The sequence below is a fragment of the Acinonyx jubatus genome, chromosome C1, assembly GCF_027475565.1.
Source record: "Acinonyx jubatus isolate Ajub_Pintada_27869175 chromosome C1, VMU_Ajub_asm_v1.0, whole genome shotgun sequence".
NCBI lineage: Eukaryota > Metazoa > Chordata > Mammalia > Carnivora > Felidae > Acinonyx > Acinonyx jubatus.
The window spans coordinates 36,514,698-36,531,419 of record NC_069381.1 but is presented as its reverse complement, the minus strand read 5'-3'; the positions used below and the strand labels follow the sequence as shown (position 1 = coordinate 36,531,419).

Genomic DNA, 16,722 nt, shown 5'->3' with positions numbered 1-16,722 from the left:
ATAGTGAATTAAATCTTTTTGCAAATTAAATGTTTTTGTATTTCCATAAATATGTTTGACTATTACATTTTTTTAAATGTTTATTTACTTATTTTGAGAGAGAGAGAGAGAGGAGGGGCAGAGAGAAAGGGAGAGAGAATCCCAAGCAGGCTGTGCTGTGTCAGTGCAGAGCCCAGTGCAGGGCTCGAACTCATGAACCATGAGATCGTGACCTGAACTGAAATCAAGTTTTGGACACTTAACCGACTGAGCCACCCAGGCACCCTTGATTATTATATTTTTTAAATTTGCCTAACAGCAGTGCCACGGAAAAATGAATTCTGGCTTCACTTTTTACCCACTATGTGCTCTCTCGGTAATAATGCCAACCCACAGAGTGATGGTGTGAAGAGAGAGAGTTACATCATCAACAGCAGTTAACACTCACATAGTCAGTGTTAGGCACTATTCTAACTCACTTACGGAATTGCGTGCAGCCTGTGTCTGTGTTGTGTATGTATAGCACAGTTGGAGCGAAGTGCCCGGCACTTAGTAGCTCAGTAATGTTATCTTCTCCACCCTTAACCCCTGCCGGGCAGAAGTATTTTTATTCCTAATATTAATTCCCTTAAAATAAAGCATTGTGTCTGGTGGGGGATGTGGGTGGAACGAATAATCTGGGACTTAGCTCTGCTCCCTTCCGCTATTGTGGGTATGGGCCAGCCACACTGGTTGCAAGAGACCACTTGTAGGCATGCTGGGTGCACAGAGCCGGGTGGCATGTGTGCAAGGAAGTTCAGCCTCACTGGTCCCGCCTTGTTTCCCTCCATGGCTCAAGGGAGATCTCCGTGTCGACAGTGCCCGTGTTGGGCACCTGACTTGCACGTGGGACGAAAGTTCCTAGGAGGGGCATCTGTACTTTCCCCCGCATGATGAATAGCACCAGTTCTGTTTCTGAAAGCTGGGATGCATGTAGGTAACACCTGCTTGACAAAGATTTACAACTGTTCCCCAAGCTGCCTCTGTAGATTGCAAAACTGGGTCACGCTTTTTGCAAGATCCATACCTTAGAGGGGGGTAAAGGCGGTTTTATTTTTTATTTATTTATTTTTTAATTTTTTTAGAAGAATGCACTAAAGGGAACTGAGCTGGTGTGTCTTAGGAGTTCTGAAGTGCTTGTTAACATCTAGCTGGCCAGCTGCCCATGTGACTTGAAGTTGGAGGGGATGAAAAACGATTTCCAGCTGAACTTGGCTGTTTTCTAAATAACTTCATGCTGGGAAGATGAATTGGGCAAGAATGGGTCAGCCCTGAAACAAGTTCTACACTTTTAAATACTGGACACACTGCAGCTTAACCTCTGGGAAATGAACCAGAGCAGGTCGATGGCTGGTGTGCTCACAAAGGCAGGCCCATTATTACAGCATGGCGCTCAGTTCTCAGGCTGGGGGACAACTGGGCCATCGGCACCTATTTGGAGAGCAGGACTCCATGTGTGGCTCGTGATCCTTCTGTGGGAGCACTTGCTGTAATGGAAAATATCTTTCACTTTTAGTGCAGCAAGCTGTAGCCCGACTCAATTTGTGCAGCCTGGACAGAGCTGCTCTGGGTTCTCATTCAATTAGGTGACTGATGAAGTTACTCAGCCTGCTGGAGCTCAGGTTTTCCCTCCCTCACGAAGTGCCTTGGGTGGGCTGGGCCTTTGGCTCCTACCAGGGAATTGGAGGGCTGCCCAAGAACTTGGTCATCGAGGGAGTTTTAGGAAAGCAGATTCTGCTTTTCCATCTTACTCCATGAATCCTCTGCTACTTTCCAGTACTTCTGGGCACTAGCTGTTTGGCTCTCGCTCAACCTTCCAGCCTTTCTGTCTCTGAACTGTGCATTCTGCAGGAGGAGAGAGGGATCAAGGTTTCTGTGTCCGCCATGGCCCTATGAGTTGGTTCTTTGTCCCTGTCTTTGGTCAGAAGGTGGTTTTCCCCCAGGTGCCCTCTTGGCCAGGTCAGCAGCCTTGAGCGCCTCATGGAGTAAGCTGCTATCTGCAGGAGGTCTGGTCAAAATGCAGGGCAGGTGTCTCTTAAGAACAGCACCCTCGGCCAAAGCAGTCCTTGCTGTGCTTCTAGCATGACTATTTTGGACATGCAGCGCGGGTGAGAAAGGGATTGGACAAGCTTTGGAAGATTTGTTAACTAACACTTGGCGCTCTGACCATTCAGGGAGTCCCGCTTAGGGAATCATCTTTAATACACATTGGCCACCCAAGAAGAAATGAGGTAGAGCAGCCTCAGTCTCCCCAGATGCTCTTAAACAAGGCACTAATTATTTCTGCATTGCTGTCCCAGCATGGCCATTTGCAGGGCTCTTTGCTTCATATTAGCTTCTTATTCTTGGTCGTCCCTGCGGTGCTGAGGAGTAGGCTGGCTGGGATTCGTTCGGCCCAACTTACCCCTGCCAGACTTCTAAAGCTTTGGCTTCGAAAGAGCTTGCAGAATCAACTGTGCTTTTTGGTTCGTCTCCGGTTACTCCTGCCTCCTGCAGCTCGTTGATTTTTTAATGTACCATAATTGGGAATTAATCTGCGAACAACAGCATTTGGAAAAAATTAATTGTGTGTGGAATGTTTGATAATTATGTGCGTATGTTAACCCTTTCTTTGCTCTTTGTCATTTCAGGCATTGCTCACCGCGATCTGAAGCCAGAAAATATATTGTGTGAGTCTCCAGAAAAGGTACGTAGGGCTGACTTGGGAGATTACAGTTTACACTGATGTGGGGAAGCCACTTCCACTTTCCTTTGGGTTGTTAGCAGCACCATCGGCCTTGGATACCAACCTGAGCTGATTGTTATGAACCTGTGAGAATGTTATGCCTACTGTGTGGCGTTTCTGCCTTCCCAGTTGGCTTCCTCCCTGTCTCTTCCTTGCTCTTTATCAATAGTGTGATCGGCTTAAGCCTGAGAGTTTATAAAATACATGGGACCTGCACAGAACGAATGTTTTCTAGTCCAGTCTTTAGAGCAATTGATGTGAGTCATAAACAACAACTCAATCTTCTGGGAAGCAAATCTCTGCCTAAAAATGATGCTTGTGTTACGGTACACACACCAGCTAGTGTCCACCACTTGAAGTGATAATTAGGAAGCAAGTTCTTAAGAAGGGTTTCTGTTTCCGTTTTTGTTTCCAGAAGTGCCCATTAATAAGAAGACACATTTGGTGTTGAACAGATGCCACATACTTTAAACTTTACCTCAACCTACTAGTAAATGGAAGTGTTTGCCCTTCTGTAAGCATGTATCAATTTGACAAATTCTGTGTTTGTTGGAGGGACTGAGGCCCTGTCGGCACACATTCATGGCTCTGTGTACGTATAAGAGTGTATACATATGAACACACATATTGGTCTGACTGAAGGGATAGCTCACAAGCAGGAATGGCTTCGAGTGAATGTGGGAGCCAGCCTGCTACTTACAGCTCTTTTGTGGGGATAGTAATACGTTAGCTCAGATAAGATCTTGTGACTTCCTGTCAGTGGCTCTGGCAGAAGACTTTATGATTTGTCACTATTACCATTATGATTATTAGTAATAACCCTAGCTAACATTTCTTGAGTACTTACGTTGTGCCTGGCACTTACACTCAGCTGATAAATAGTATAGATTAAAACTAAGGTGGTCTCACCCCAGAACCCCACAGGCGTTCTAAACCACTCTGTTGCCTCTGATTTACAATATGCTTTCATGTCATTTATCCTTTCATTTGATCTTAATGGTGCAGGATTGTTGCCCCTTTTCTGTGGTTGAAAACTAAAACTAAGAATGCCTGAGCATCAAAAGACATTATCAAGAAAATGAAATGATAAGCCACAGAATGGGAGAGAATGTTTGCAAATAATGTATCTGATAAGAGTTTAATATCCAAAATGTATAAAGAACTTCTAAACCTCGACATCAGAAATACAGCCCAAGTTTAAAAATGGGCAAAGGACTTGAATAGAAATTTCTCCCCCAAAAAAGTATACAAATGGCCATTATACATATGAAAAGATGCTCAACATCCTTAGTCATTAGGGAAATGCTAATTGAAACCACAATTAGATACCACTTTGCAGCTACTAGGATGGTTAGAATTTTAAAAAGAAGGAAAAAAATAGGTAGGAGTGTAAAACAGTGCTGCTACCATGGAAAGCATTCTGGCGGTTCCTCAAAGAGCTAAACACAGAATTACCACACCGCTCAGCAATTCCACACCTGGGTATAATACCCAAAAGAATTGAAAACAGAGGTTTGAACTTGAACATCAGTGTTCATTGGAGCGTTATTCACAATAGCCAAAAGCTGGAAACAACCCAAGTGTCCATCAACAACAGGTAAATGGATAAACAAAACGTGGCTTGTCCATGCAATGGTATGTTGTCCAGCCGTACAACAGGATGAAGTTCCGATCCATGCCACATCATGGATGAACGTTGAAAACAGTATGCTAAGTGAAATAAGCCAGACACAAAAAGACAGATACTGTGTGATTCTACTTACATGAAATATCTGAAATAGCCAAATTCATACAGACGGAAAGTAGGTTAGACATTACTAAGGAGAGGGGGGAATGGGGAATTACTATCAAATGGTTTCTGTTTGGGATGATGGAAAAGTTTTGGAAACAGGTACTGGTGATGGTTGCACAACAGTATGAATGTAATTATTGCCACTGGGTTATTTTCTGTTCTACATATTTTACCACCACCACAACAAAAACAGAGAGGCTAAGTGAAAAAGAAAAGAAAATAGAAGAAGGAGAAGAAGGGAAGAAGGAGGAAGGGAAGGGAAAGGAAAGAAAGGAAGGGAGGAAGAAAAGTTGAGAGACTGTCCTGGCTTCCCTAGCAGGTTAAACGGCTAAAGCTGGGACTCCCAAAACCAGCATTTTGGAGTGGCTCACTGGGCTGCCTCCACCACGCAGGCCACTCGCCTGCTTGCACACAAAGTGCCCTCCCGGTTGGCTCCAGAGATGACTAATGCTGTCTGTGGTTTCAGGGGCAACATCCAGTATGGGTGACCAGCCATCCCAGCCTGCTTGGGCCTGTAGGCTTTCCCAGGATACATAACTTTCGGTGCTCAAACAACAAAGTCTCAAGCAAGCAAAAACAAGTTGGTCACCCTGAGACACCGGAGGTCATGCCCTGCACTGAACAGGCCACAAGGAGTCTTTCAGGAATACATACTTCTCAGATTCTGCAACCTATACCATCATTTGTCATTTGTGGGCAAGAGTTCCATAGGCTTCCTGCTTGTTTTACTAAGTGCACAGCAGTCTGACACCACGTAGTGTGCACATTTTTCCTTAGGAAGTGAGGAAGGGTGTGGGGCAGAGGGCACCTTAGGATAAATCCTCAGGTGATTTCTAGTTAACCCAAGGACAGCAAACATGACCTAACAGATAAAGCTGGGCTTCAGCATGGTGGCCATATAAACATAGAGACAGAGAGACAGAGAGAGAGAGAAAGAGAGAGGGAGAGAGAATGCATCCCCGAGGGCAAGAGCAAGAGTGAGCCAGTGAGAGGCCCCCCCTCCTACATGAGGGGAGGGAGTGAGAGGGGGTAAGTGTGTCACAGTCACACTGGTCTCCTCCTGCCCTTGGGTTTCTTATATTTGTAACCTTGTTTTCGGCTTTCCTTTTCAGGTGTCTCCGGTGAAAATCTGTGACTTTGACTTGGGCAGTGGGGTGAAACTGAACAACTCCTGTACCCCCATAACCACACCAGAGCTGACCACTCCAGTATGTATGGCTGGGCACCCTGTACCACCTCCTTCGGGGCTCCTGTCATTTGGAGTACCCACAACCCAAAGCTGGAGTGCAGAACAGGGGCTAAGGAAGGAAAACCGAGTGTATCTACATCATTGCCATCTGCCTGAGTTGTCATCTGGCCACTGCATAGTGGGCCACCCCCCCCCCCACCCTGCCAGTGCTTAACTGCTGATGAAAGAACTTGCAGTGTGGGGTGGGTCCTCTGCCAATGATGGGACAGATTGTATCTATGAGAACAGGCTGAGCCCTGACTCCTGACCCAGGTAAAGACAGACACTGTCCCAGGCCAGCCCTTTGCACATGGGCACATGGTAGCTCTGAGAGTTCCACTGTGCCCGGCAGCATCTGGGCGCATCCCCCTGTGATGGAGGACAGGAGTGTGGTCTCTCTGTGGCACAAACCGAGAGGTCCCGGCTCCCTGCACATAGGATCACTTGGCTGAGTTATCCTGCGGCTTCCTTCACTTCACATTTCATGCCCAGATGTGCAGCTGGGAGCTGTCCTTCCTAAGACGTCTCTTGTACACACCTGATGTACTACAATTATTGTGAGGCTTTTCAGATTTGCATGCTTCGTAAGTGAATTTTCCTAATACCCTTTTTTAAGACATGCATTTCAGTATGCTCGTGTCTTATTCTAATCAACATTATTAGAAATGTTTCCATATTAGCTTCTACTACACCGAACTACCTTGTTCTCAAAGTCATTAACTCTAATTACCAATAACAGAAAGTCCTTTCTCCATTTCCCATCTTCCCATGTAATTAGTTGTGTGTGTGTTGGAGGCCAGGGAGGTATCTCTTGGCGAGCCTGAAATAATGAAGAAGGGAGCAAAAAGTATTTGTTTTGTTTTTATCAGCATTTTCCATGCAAGGATGGGAGGAAGGAATCCTGAATTCTTATACTTGGTTACCACTGATGTGCTTGAACCAAATCCCTGCCCCATCCTAGTCCTTGGTGTTCCCATCTATAAATGGGAGAAGCAGGGAGGTTGGATTTGTTCTAAGAGCTGTTCCAGCTTTGATGGACTCTTAATTCTAAATTCTTACTCCTCCTTGGTCTAAAATGACAGAGAAGCTTGGCAGGGCTTCACCTGAAGAACTTCTTGCCTTATGGGATTACATGTCCACAGACCCCCTCCCAGAGCCATGCCCCTGGTACAGCCAGGTGCCTGTATATTAGGTGACTGTCTGCAGAGAGCTGAGGCAGAGAGACTCCTGCAGCTTCTTGACCAGGAGCCTCTGCCTACTGGAGAAGGACCTGAAAAGATAAGTGACCTGGAACTGGTCATGTGATCGTGAGGAATGCTAGGATTCCATTTACAAATGTTCAGTTGGCCCAGCTTTTCTAAGTGCCTTGGTGGCATCAGGCGAGCCCTCTGGTGGCTTTCCTGACAGCTTCTTGCTCTGCAACCCCATCCTCTTGCTCAAGTCCCATTTCATTCTGCTCTTCGCCATCTCCTCTCCCTGTGACTAAGCCTCTCCCTTCTCTGCCATTTCCCCTCCCCAACCTTGGCCCCCACAGTGTGGTTCCGCAGAATACATGGCCCCGGAGGTGGTGGAGGTCTTCAGGGACGAGGCCACTTTTTACGACAAGCGCTGTGACCTGTGGAGCCTGGGCGTGGTCCTCTACATCATGCTGAGTGGCTACCCCCCCTTTGTAGGTCACTGCGGGGCTGACTGTGGCTGGGACCGGGGAGAGGTCTGCAGGGTGTGCCAGGTGAGCACAGCACCGGTACGCCCTGCACAGGGCCTGCTGGGCGGGGATCAGCATGCTTGTGGGATGCCCAGCAGGACTGGGCTGAGGGTTGTTCCTGCTCTGGAAGGGGGTCTATAGTGCCCCTTCCCTCTTTTGTCCAAGGGCCAGTGACAGGGTGAGAGGGAGACAGTGGGGCACTCAGCCCAGCTGGGAGCTCAGAGGAAGATTGTTAGAAAAGACCATACCTGAGCTGAGTCTTAAAACATGAGTCTAGCCCAGGGACAGAGGGGCAAGGAATAGAAGCAGAAGCAGCAGCGCCAGCAAAGACACAGAGGTGTGAAACAGCGGCATGTGTATAGGGAAGGAGGGTAGAATTGTAAGGTTGAGGGTTGGGGAGGTGAGACCAGACAGGTTGCGAGGAACCCATTTGTGGGGGCCCCATACGAAGGGCTAAGGAATTGGGGCTGTGTTCCCTAGTTGGTCTTCCCCAGGTGTCACCTACCTAGCCCCCCAGGTGGCCTAGCCATCTGTGCCCGCCAGGGGCATTCTGCGTGGCCTGATGATTTAGTGGGGACAGGGGAGCCGGGGAGGGCCCTGGCCTGTGGCATCCTCAAGCCCTGAGTTGCAGCTTCAGCTGAGGTCAATGGGACGTGGGGTGACCAAATCAATGGCAGCCACATCCTGCTTATTCCCTGGTAGTGTGGCCTCAGGAGGAATCTTCTTTACCTAGAACAAGCTGTTTGAGAGCATCCAGGAAGGCAAGTATGAGTTTCCTGACAAGGACTGGGCACACATCTCCAGCGAGGCCAAAGACCTCATCTCCAAGCTCCTGGTTCGAGATGCAAAGCAGAGACTGAGTGCCGCCCAAGTTCTGCAGCACCCCTGGGTGCAGGGGGTGAGTAACCCAGGGCAGGGTGGCCATCCACCTCCTCGGGCCTGGAGTGTGGCCATGAGGTAGCTTTTATAGGAGCAAGTACAGGACAGCAGCCCAGGTGTCTGACTTCAGCTGGAGGGAGACTATACGGCAGCTTCAGTCCCTGCACATGTGGAGTGAACTGGCCACTGAAGGAGCCACGTACTGGTCATAGACTTGGCTCTAATCTTGGCCTCAGACGAAGCTCCTAACTGACCCATGCCTCTCAGGAATGGACAGAGGCCTCTGGGGGATTTGGCTCATGCATCCTACCATTGGCAGAGGCACACGGTCTGGTATTGGCATTTGGGGTCTGTGGTACCCTCCCCTTATACAGACATATCATTAGCTGGGAATGCCCAGAAGCAGGGCCTTGGTGCCCTGCTTGCAGTGAGGATGCACTGGGGGCACATAGGTTCTCCATGTGGTCCTGGAGTGCAGCTTGCCTAAAAGGCAACGGTGGTGGTTTCCCCAAACTAAAGATCCAAGTCCTTACTAGAAAATATTTTTTTTAATGTTTGTTTATATTTTAGAGAGCGAGAGCAGGGAAAGGGCAGAGAGAGAGGGAGACAGAGGATCTGCAGCGGGCTCTGTGCCATCAGCAGACAGCCTGATGCAGGGCTGGAACTCACAGAACTATGAGATCATGACCTGAGCTGAAGTCAGCCGCTTAACCGACTGAGCCACCCAGGCGCCCCTACCAGGAGACATTTTTAACCGTCCTCCTCAGTTAGTCATGGTACCTGACATCTGCCCCTCTAAGGGGTCTGCTACACCTCCTGTGATTCACTGTGTCATTGGTCTGCCAGGCCCTACCCAACCTCAGTGGCCCTGCCAGTGGAAGGGAGCAAACATTGCCAGCCCCATGTTACAGGGGTACCCAATCCAAGAATCTCTGAATGGCTAATTCCCAGCCACCCAAGAGTTGCTGTCTTTACTGAGCACCTGCCCCATGCCGGACTCTGCAATCCTGGGATGAGCAAGACCCAATCCCTGTCTTCATGTTCTAGTGGGAAGAAGGAGACAGGAATAAATGATGTGATAGCGTAACGAATGCTTATCAAAAGGACAAGGGTCCAGCCTCTGCTTGGGACAGGGGGAGGGAGGTGGCATGGGTGGGAGTATAAATGCTTCCTTCACAGGGGAAGCGACCCTCAGGCTGGGTCTTGGAGGAAGGTTAGGACTCTGCCAGGCACAGGGAGTGGCTCTCCATGCAGAGGCAGCTGGGTTCAAGCTGGGCCTTTCTTGCTCTCTCCTTGGAAGGTCTGACCCCACAGGCAAGCTCGACCAAGTCTCTGTGCTGGGCCAGGAGCCTCTAGTAATGTACCCACCCTGTGCTGGGGTGGGCAGGGGCAGCTCTTGAGGGAGGGAACAGTGCTTACCCCCGCATCTGTCCTTCCCATTCTAGCAAGCTCCAGAAAGGGGACTCCCCACGCCGCGAATCCTCCAGAGGTAAATGCCCGATGCCCCTTCTTTGGCTTTGACTGTCCCTCAAACTTTCAGCCACATTGGGATGGAGGTGGGGACAGGGAGCCCATCTCTAGGCTCAGGTGTCCTCCTCCTGGAGGGGCTCCCCAGTCTGCCTACTCTGCACGTCTCTTCCTCTTTCCCCTCTTCTCTTCTGCCACCTGATGGCCTCCTCTGCAGGAGAAAAACCTGTTTCCATATCCACTCACATCCTAACTAGAAATCAACATTTACAGTCCAAAGACCTTCTCTGTGGGTTATTCACCCCAGGGTTTCCTACTGCTGCTCTGGTTGTAGTAGCAGGCTGGAGGTGCTGTAAAGTGCTGGGACGGGTTGTCCTGTCACCACTAGGCACAATAGGAATGGCCACTGGAAAGTAAATACATACTACGTGCCAGATATGCTGCTAAGAGCTGTGCAGAGATGCTATTCATAATCTGTAGGATAAATTTAAAAGAGAGGTTTACCTATTACCCCCATATTGTGGATGAGAAAACTGAGAGCAGAGAGATTATGGTAACTTACTCAGGGCCACACAGTAGCCTTGGGAGTTGGACTTTGAACCCGGATCTGTTGGACTCTAGTCCTTTTAACACTAGGTCATGTTCCTAGTGAGCACTGCCCTATTCCCAAAGGACCAGGGCTACCACGTTGTGGGGACCCCTCCAGGAACCAACCTCATGACCAGTTTCTGGGAGTCACACAGGGAGGTCTTACACCACTGTAGTCTCCATTCATGTGAGCCAGAATGCTACTGCCCAGCTTGGTTCCTAGCTGATTCTCTAGAGCTGTGTCCAGGGGCCTTGAGGCTCCAAACCTCTGGTCCACCTTAGAGGATGTATTTGGTAGACCCACGGTGCCTGCTGTAGGCTAGCCCTGAGCTGAGCCCTGGGGACACAGACATAAAGGCACAGCCCCTGCTCTTGGCGCTCTATGCCCTGACAGGGGAGAGGGGATATATGGGTGCGTACTTCGTGTGCCGCGCCTTTCCTCTGGGAGAGCTGGGTGTGGAGCATGAGAGCTCAGAGGAGGGTGTTCTGAATAGAAGGGGGCATTTGTCCCAACTCTGAAGTCTTAGGACTGTAGTTGAGGCTCAAAACCATTCCAGCCTCAGTGAAATCAGATTCTGAACCCGGGCAAGAATGACTTCTGGGGGAAGCCACCCAGAAAAAGCTGCCGGGGGTCTGGGAGGCAGCCAGCCAGGGCGCTGAGCCCCTCTTCCCTCTGCTCTGTGCTGCCCGCCCCTCTAGAAATAGCAGCACGATGGACCTGACACTCTTCGCGGCCGAGGCCATCGCCCTTAACCGCCAGCTTTCTCAGCGCGAGGAAGACGAGCTGGCAGAGGAGTCCCTGGCTGAGGGCTTGTGCTCGGTGAGGCTTTCTCCTCCATGCAAGTCACGCCTGGCCCGGCGGAGGGCCCTGGCCCAGGCAGGCCGCAGTGATGACCTGGAACTGTGTCCAACTCCCACCACACTCTGACCCACTCCAGCCACAACCTCCAGGACCTCAGCCTGCCCGGGCTTGGCCAAAGTCTGCAGAGCAAGTAGAGCGAGCTGCTCTGTGGCTCCGTCCAGGCCACCCAACCCCCCATTTCCCCAGAGTCCTCAAGGAAAAAGCTCTTTCCAAAGGGGTTGTCTTTGAAAAGGAAAGCAATCACTTGTCACTTTGCATAATCGCCTGCAGCAGGGACATCTCTGCTGGGCTCCTGCCCACCTGCTCACCCGCCTGCGGATCCAGGATGCAGCCTGCTCTCCTGGGCAGCAGGCGGCAGTGGCGGCTGGGGCTGCAGCCTTCAGGGAGCCAGCCTTGAGAAGCAGCAGTTGACAGAAGCTCTCTCTTCTCTTTGCACTGTCACCCCCCCCCCCCCCCCCCCCCGGTCCTTCCACCTTCCTCTGTCCTCCGGATGTCCTCCCCTGGCTGAACAAAGCCATCCCCTCACTTCAGGAGAGGGCAGGGAGCCTTCTGCGTTCAGGAGGCCAGATCAGTCTTCCAGTCTGTAGCGCTGGAGAAGCACATAATCTTTCTTTGCTGGGACCAAAACGTGTCCCTCATTTATCATCCCCTTCCTTGTTTGGGATTGCTGCTGAAGTCCGTATTATTTCATTTAAAAAAATGTTTTTTTTTAACCATGCACTTCCAGCAAAGATGGGACTTTCAACTCCCACTGCGAGCCCGTGGATTTTCCAGAGCACGTAATGGCTCGCTCTTCCTCAAATGTCCATGCATGTGAAAGGTTTTAATCAGCTGTTTCCTATTATTCTAACTGGTTTTAAGCTGTTGAGATGATGCGTGACTTGGAGGCTGTGTCTGCTGGAGGGCAGCATCAGTCCAGGGCAGTTAGAAGGAGCCGTGCGCCTGACGTGGCACCAGATCGGAGGCGGCGCGGGTGCCTGCTGCCGGAGAGTGAAGGCACATCCGGCGTCAGATAAGCTGGGCTGCGCAGCTACCTAGAGAAAATCGATTTGTACAAGTCAGACAAGACATTTACACCAAACGACAATGCTATTATACAATGTGCTTGTTTTAATAAAACTGTTTTAAATTTTAGCTGTGGCCTTCTTGATGGTCCTTTCTGCCCCTGTAAACCTGAGGAGACAGGCCTCCTGGAGAGGGGCCGAGTCCAGCCCTGTGCCGAGAAGGTGCGCCTGGTGGGACCTCTCAATCTGGGACCTCTCAATCTAGCCCCTCATTGGACCCGCGACACAGGTGAAGGAGATAACATTGCTCTTCCTTTTTACGCGAAGAAATGAAGTTCATCAGCATTTGTCAATCTCCTGTTCTGTGCCTGGACCCAGAGATGAGTGAGAAGCAGCCTTTGCCCCCTAGGGTCTCCTCATCAGATGGAAGAGGTGCCTATCAGTAACCATTACACAAGCCGTCTTCAAAAAGTATTTTATTAGATGTGCTCTGTGCCCAGGCCAGCTACCCCACCCAGGCAGGAACAAAGCTCCCATCTGTCTGGAGCAGCACTAAGCCTTTCTCAAGGATCTGTTGTGGGGGTGTTGTGTGCTCCGGACTGTGCCAGACTTGGAACAAAGAAAACTGGCACCTCACAGCCATGGCTCTTGTGTCCATTGTGCAAAAGGGCTTTCCTGTGCTTCGTCCCGTGTCATCCTCAGAGCCACACTGGAGAGGGCAGGGGTGGGAAGGGGGCGGCAAGGGGGAGGTCCGAGGGGTCAGGGCAGTGCACAAGGTGCTGCTGGCAGATTTTCTCCCCATGGAGAGCAGAGAGGGGTGATGGGATCGGGAGCTCCTCATTCCAGGGGCTCTCCTGCAGTGTGGGTGCTTCCGTGTTGATGCTGACGTACTTTCTGTTGACTGTCTTCCCTTCCCAGTAACTTACCACCCTCACATCCTGTCTTCTACCTGAAGTGAGATGGGCTAGAGAAACAGGCCTGCAGAATCGGAGCCTTTGGGCCCAAAGTCTCCCAGTCCCTGGGGGCTTAGAGCCATGATACGAGTTTTGTCCAACTACAGCACCAGCCCAGTCAGTCCTTCAGGTTGGCCAGCTGGGATGGGACTTCCAGGGGCTTCCTGGACCAAGCGCCCCCGACTCCAAGCTGCATGTAGCTCCAGCCGGCTCTCGTGCCTCCAGGCCTTTGCTCAGGCTGTGCTGTGCCCTCTACAAGCCTGCCTTCCCACCCCAGTCCAACCGGCAAGGCCCCCCTCCTCCTTCACGGCTCTGCTTTTAAATGCTACAGTGCCTACTTTGGTTTTGCTGGCATTATTGTGTGCTTACTAAGGAACAGCTGCTTGCAGAGAAAGTTCTAGGCATTATCTCATTTAATTTTCATATGAGGTACAGTACCATTATGTTACCCGACTTAGAACTGAGCAGAGAAAGGAAAAAATTACTTTGCTGTATAGGTAGGAAGACAGAGATGGAATTCTCCCAAGAGAGACTTGAGATCCAGAGCTGCACTGCAGGGGTTCAAGTCCCAGCCCTGCTACTTAACTAGCTTTGTGCCCTGGGCAAGTTCCTGCCCTGGGCGGCAGTTTCTTCAACCAAAAATTGGGGCTGCTCACCTCTTGGTGCTGTTGTGAAATTGTGGATTGATTAACAAAGTATTAGAGCAGTTCCAGGCACACGCAGCAAGTACGCAGTATAGGTTGGCTGTGATAGTTGTAGTTGTTTTTATTGCCATCTCCTAGGGCAGAATTATTCCACTCGGTGCCAGTGAGGGAGATGAGCTTTCCCCCTTTCCTTGGCTTGTGTGGGTGGAGACGGATCTGGGCTTTCCAGGTGGGTCTGGCTTCTAGCCCTTTGTGGGGTCCTCCTCCTACTGACAGGCTGCTCTGCCCCTCGGGGCTGGGGTCCCTGTCCCCAAGGGGCTGCTGTGGTGCCCAGAGCAAGTCTGAGTTTGGGGATTTCAGGGGTCCTATGTTCTAGTCCTTCTGCTACTGTTCACTAGGTGGCCTTGGGAAGTCCCTGCCCTTTCTGAGGCCCAGGCCATGTACCTGGCTCTGCTGGGCAGAGACGCATGGCAGACACACTGAGGGGGGCTCTGAGGCCTTTAACTGGGTGGCCAGTCCCCTAGCTCTAGGGCTCAGGCTTGGACTGGGCCTTAGGAGAAAGATGGTCCCAGCCAGCCGGCATGTCCTAGACCTCAGGTCTCCTGCCTCAAATCTAGTTAGCAAGACTCCTATCTGACCCCTAGTTTGGGCCCTGGGCATAGGGGCCAAGTGTTTCTCCCTGTGGGTGTCCACCTGCCTGAGCTCTGGGGCACCCTCCTCCCTCCTGGCCCAAAGCCCCTGTTCCACGAACAGCAGTGCCCTGGTCCCGTGCCAACTGCTCCAGCTGCTTAGGTCTGGAGGGGAGCGAGGAGCAAGGTCCCCCCACGGCTGGCACTCTTGTTGCCATGGTAGCAGTTGCCTTGGAAGCCACTTCCCCGGAGTTTAGCTTCTGAACAGTCTGGGAAAGCTGCCCGTCCCCCAGGGGATCAGTGCATTAATCACGCTCTTTTCCAGGGTCCTCACCTCTCAAGGAAAATAAACAGAACTAAACCACACTGAGGCCTTCCACCCACTCTTCCTCCCCACCCCAGGCCAGCCTTGGACTTGGCACCTCTGGGAAAGAAGGAGCAGAGGCAGGCACTCCAACCCCAGCCTTGCCCAGAGACAGAGATGACCCATTGCCTATACAGCCCCCGAGTCCAGAGGCCTGGGGGACCCAGACTTCAGTGAGGAGGGCTCTGATGCTCGCAGGGTGGGGAACAGGTGGGGTGATCAGTCTCTAGTGACTTGGACCTCCATCTCCTTACCTATTGTGGGAAACACATCCCCCAAGGACAGGCTTGTATTTTCTTTTTCACAGATGAAACAGCCTATATTGAGGAAAGAATTGGCAAGCCTTCCTCTCTATATTTCTAATCAATGGAACAGTGGGCGTCACAAAGGTTTTAAGATAACCAATGGATGAATGGGCATCCAAAGGTTTTAAGAAGCCTTTAATGACACTCCCCTGTCGTGATGGAAAAAATGGAGGCCTTGACTGAACACAGTGCCTCCCTCTGATGGTGGGGTTGCCAATTCCTCCCACCTCAAATAAGACAATTTAGAAATTCAGAGACAAAGAAATGCTAGAGTACTTCTGAGCTGAGCCGGGAATCTGGACACAGGTTCTGTCAAGGTCTCTGGGGCAACCCTTCCTTTCCCCATGCCTCAGTCTCCCCATCTGTTCTATAAAGGAACTTGCATGGATTTGTAGTTCTGTGATCTTGTAACTGATAATAGCTTCATGTGTCTCTCCTCTGTATTTCCTCCTCTGACTTTGTGCCCTGAGGAATTTACAATGTCAAAAAAACAAAAACAAAAACACCAAACCCTCTAATTTAGCTTTGGTCTCCAGTTTTTAGAGGTCAGAGTATTCTTCTGGAAGCTGAAACTCACAATGTGCAGGCCCTCCTGACTCCAGCCTCTGCCATCCCCATCCCCCTTCACCAGATGGGCAAAGTGAGGTTCAGGCGGTGGAGTGGCTGGCCCAAAACCCACAGTGTGAGGTGCCCGTCTCGCTGACGGCGTGGGAGCCGCCCTTGGCTTTACACCCTGCCCAGCCTGAGTTATGCAAACACTTAATGGGGGTGAGGGCTTTGAGATTCCCAAAGCTCAAAATCTCAGAACACATTTTCATAAACAATTATTTTGACAGCTCCTTCTAAAACTAGTAAGTGGGGGGGTCAATTATGTGTGACAGAGACATGGGCTGTCATTTGATGCCTAATTAGAGGAATAATCAGACCTCATCCTGGAGAGAAGCACAGAGAACGTTGGCAGCAGCTGCTGTAACTGGGGAATGCCCACCTCCGGGGGCTTCCTCTTCTGGGGCCCAGGGACACAGCCTGGGGCCCCCTGGTGCTCTGCAGTCACCCCTCCTCTCTATGTGCCTTTGAGTTCACACCTGTCTTTGCCTCAGGCTTCTCTCCAGCCTCCTGGCAGTGCCTTCCCTCAGCTGAAGCTCAGTCAGGTGACCCTGGCCTTCTCAGGCCCCCACCCCCACCCAAGAAAAGCCCCTTGTTAGAGGCAGAGGTCCCAGGGTGCCTGTAGCCTTCCTCTTTGAGGACCTGAGGTGGTCGTGCAGGTCTAAGCCCTCCCTGAACTCTACCTTTTGTTCAGAAGCCTCGCCCGAGTCCCTTCTAGCCATGGCATTCTGTGGAGCTCACTCTGAGTCTGCCCTTGAGGGGCTCACAGTCCACAGAGGAGACAGAGGATGAGGTCAGATGGTGGGCACTTCAGCATGGGGGACACAGGAGCAGCGGTAGGCGGCGCCCCCCCACCCCCACCCCGCCTCAGGCATGGTCAGGAACAGCTCCACAGAGCATGGGCTGGCCAAGCAGGGTCCTGCAGGAAGGAGGCGCTCTCCAGACAGCTAAGC

At 51.0% G+C, this 16,722-nt stretch overlaps 1 protein-coding gene across 8 annotated transcripts in view; it reads left to right on the top strand.

The window, feature by feature from the left end:
* MKNK1 (MAPK interacting serine/threonine kinase 1) overlaps positions 1–12,398 on the top strand; it is a 41,073-nt gene extending 28,675 nt beyond the window's left edge. For 7 of the 8 annotated variants that reach the window (XM_015070463.3, XM_015070478.3, XM_015070468.3 and 4 more), the window contains 6 exons: positions 2,649–2,704; positions 5,648–5,743; positions 7,298–7,492; positions 8,202–8,366; positions 9,793–9,836; positions 11,102–12,398. In XM_015070463.3, the coding sequence (XP_014925949.2) occupies positions 2,649–2,704; positions 5,648–5,743; positions 7,298–7,492; positions 8,202–8,366; positions 9,793–9,836; positions 11,102–11,330 (785 nt within the window). In that variant the 3' untranslated portion in view covers positions 11,331–12,398. The remainder of the gene's footprint in view (positions 1–2,648; positions 2,705–5,647; positions 5,744–7,297; positions 7,493–8,201; positions 8,367–9,792; positions 9,837–11,101) is intronic. The other variant, XM_015070485.3, reaches the window with a different exon arrangement.
* Positions 12,399–16,722: the final 4,324 nt, after the last annotated feature.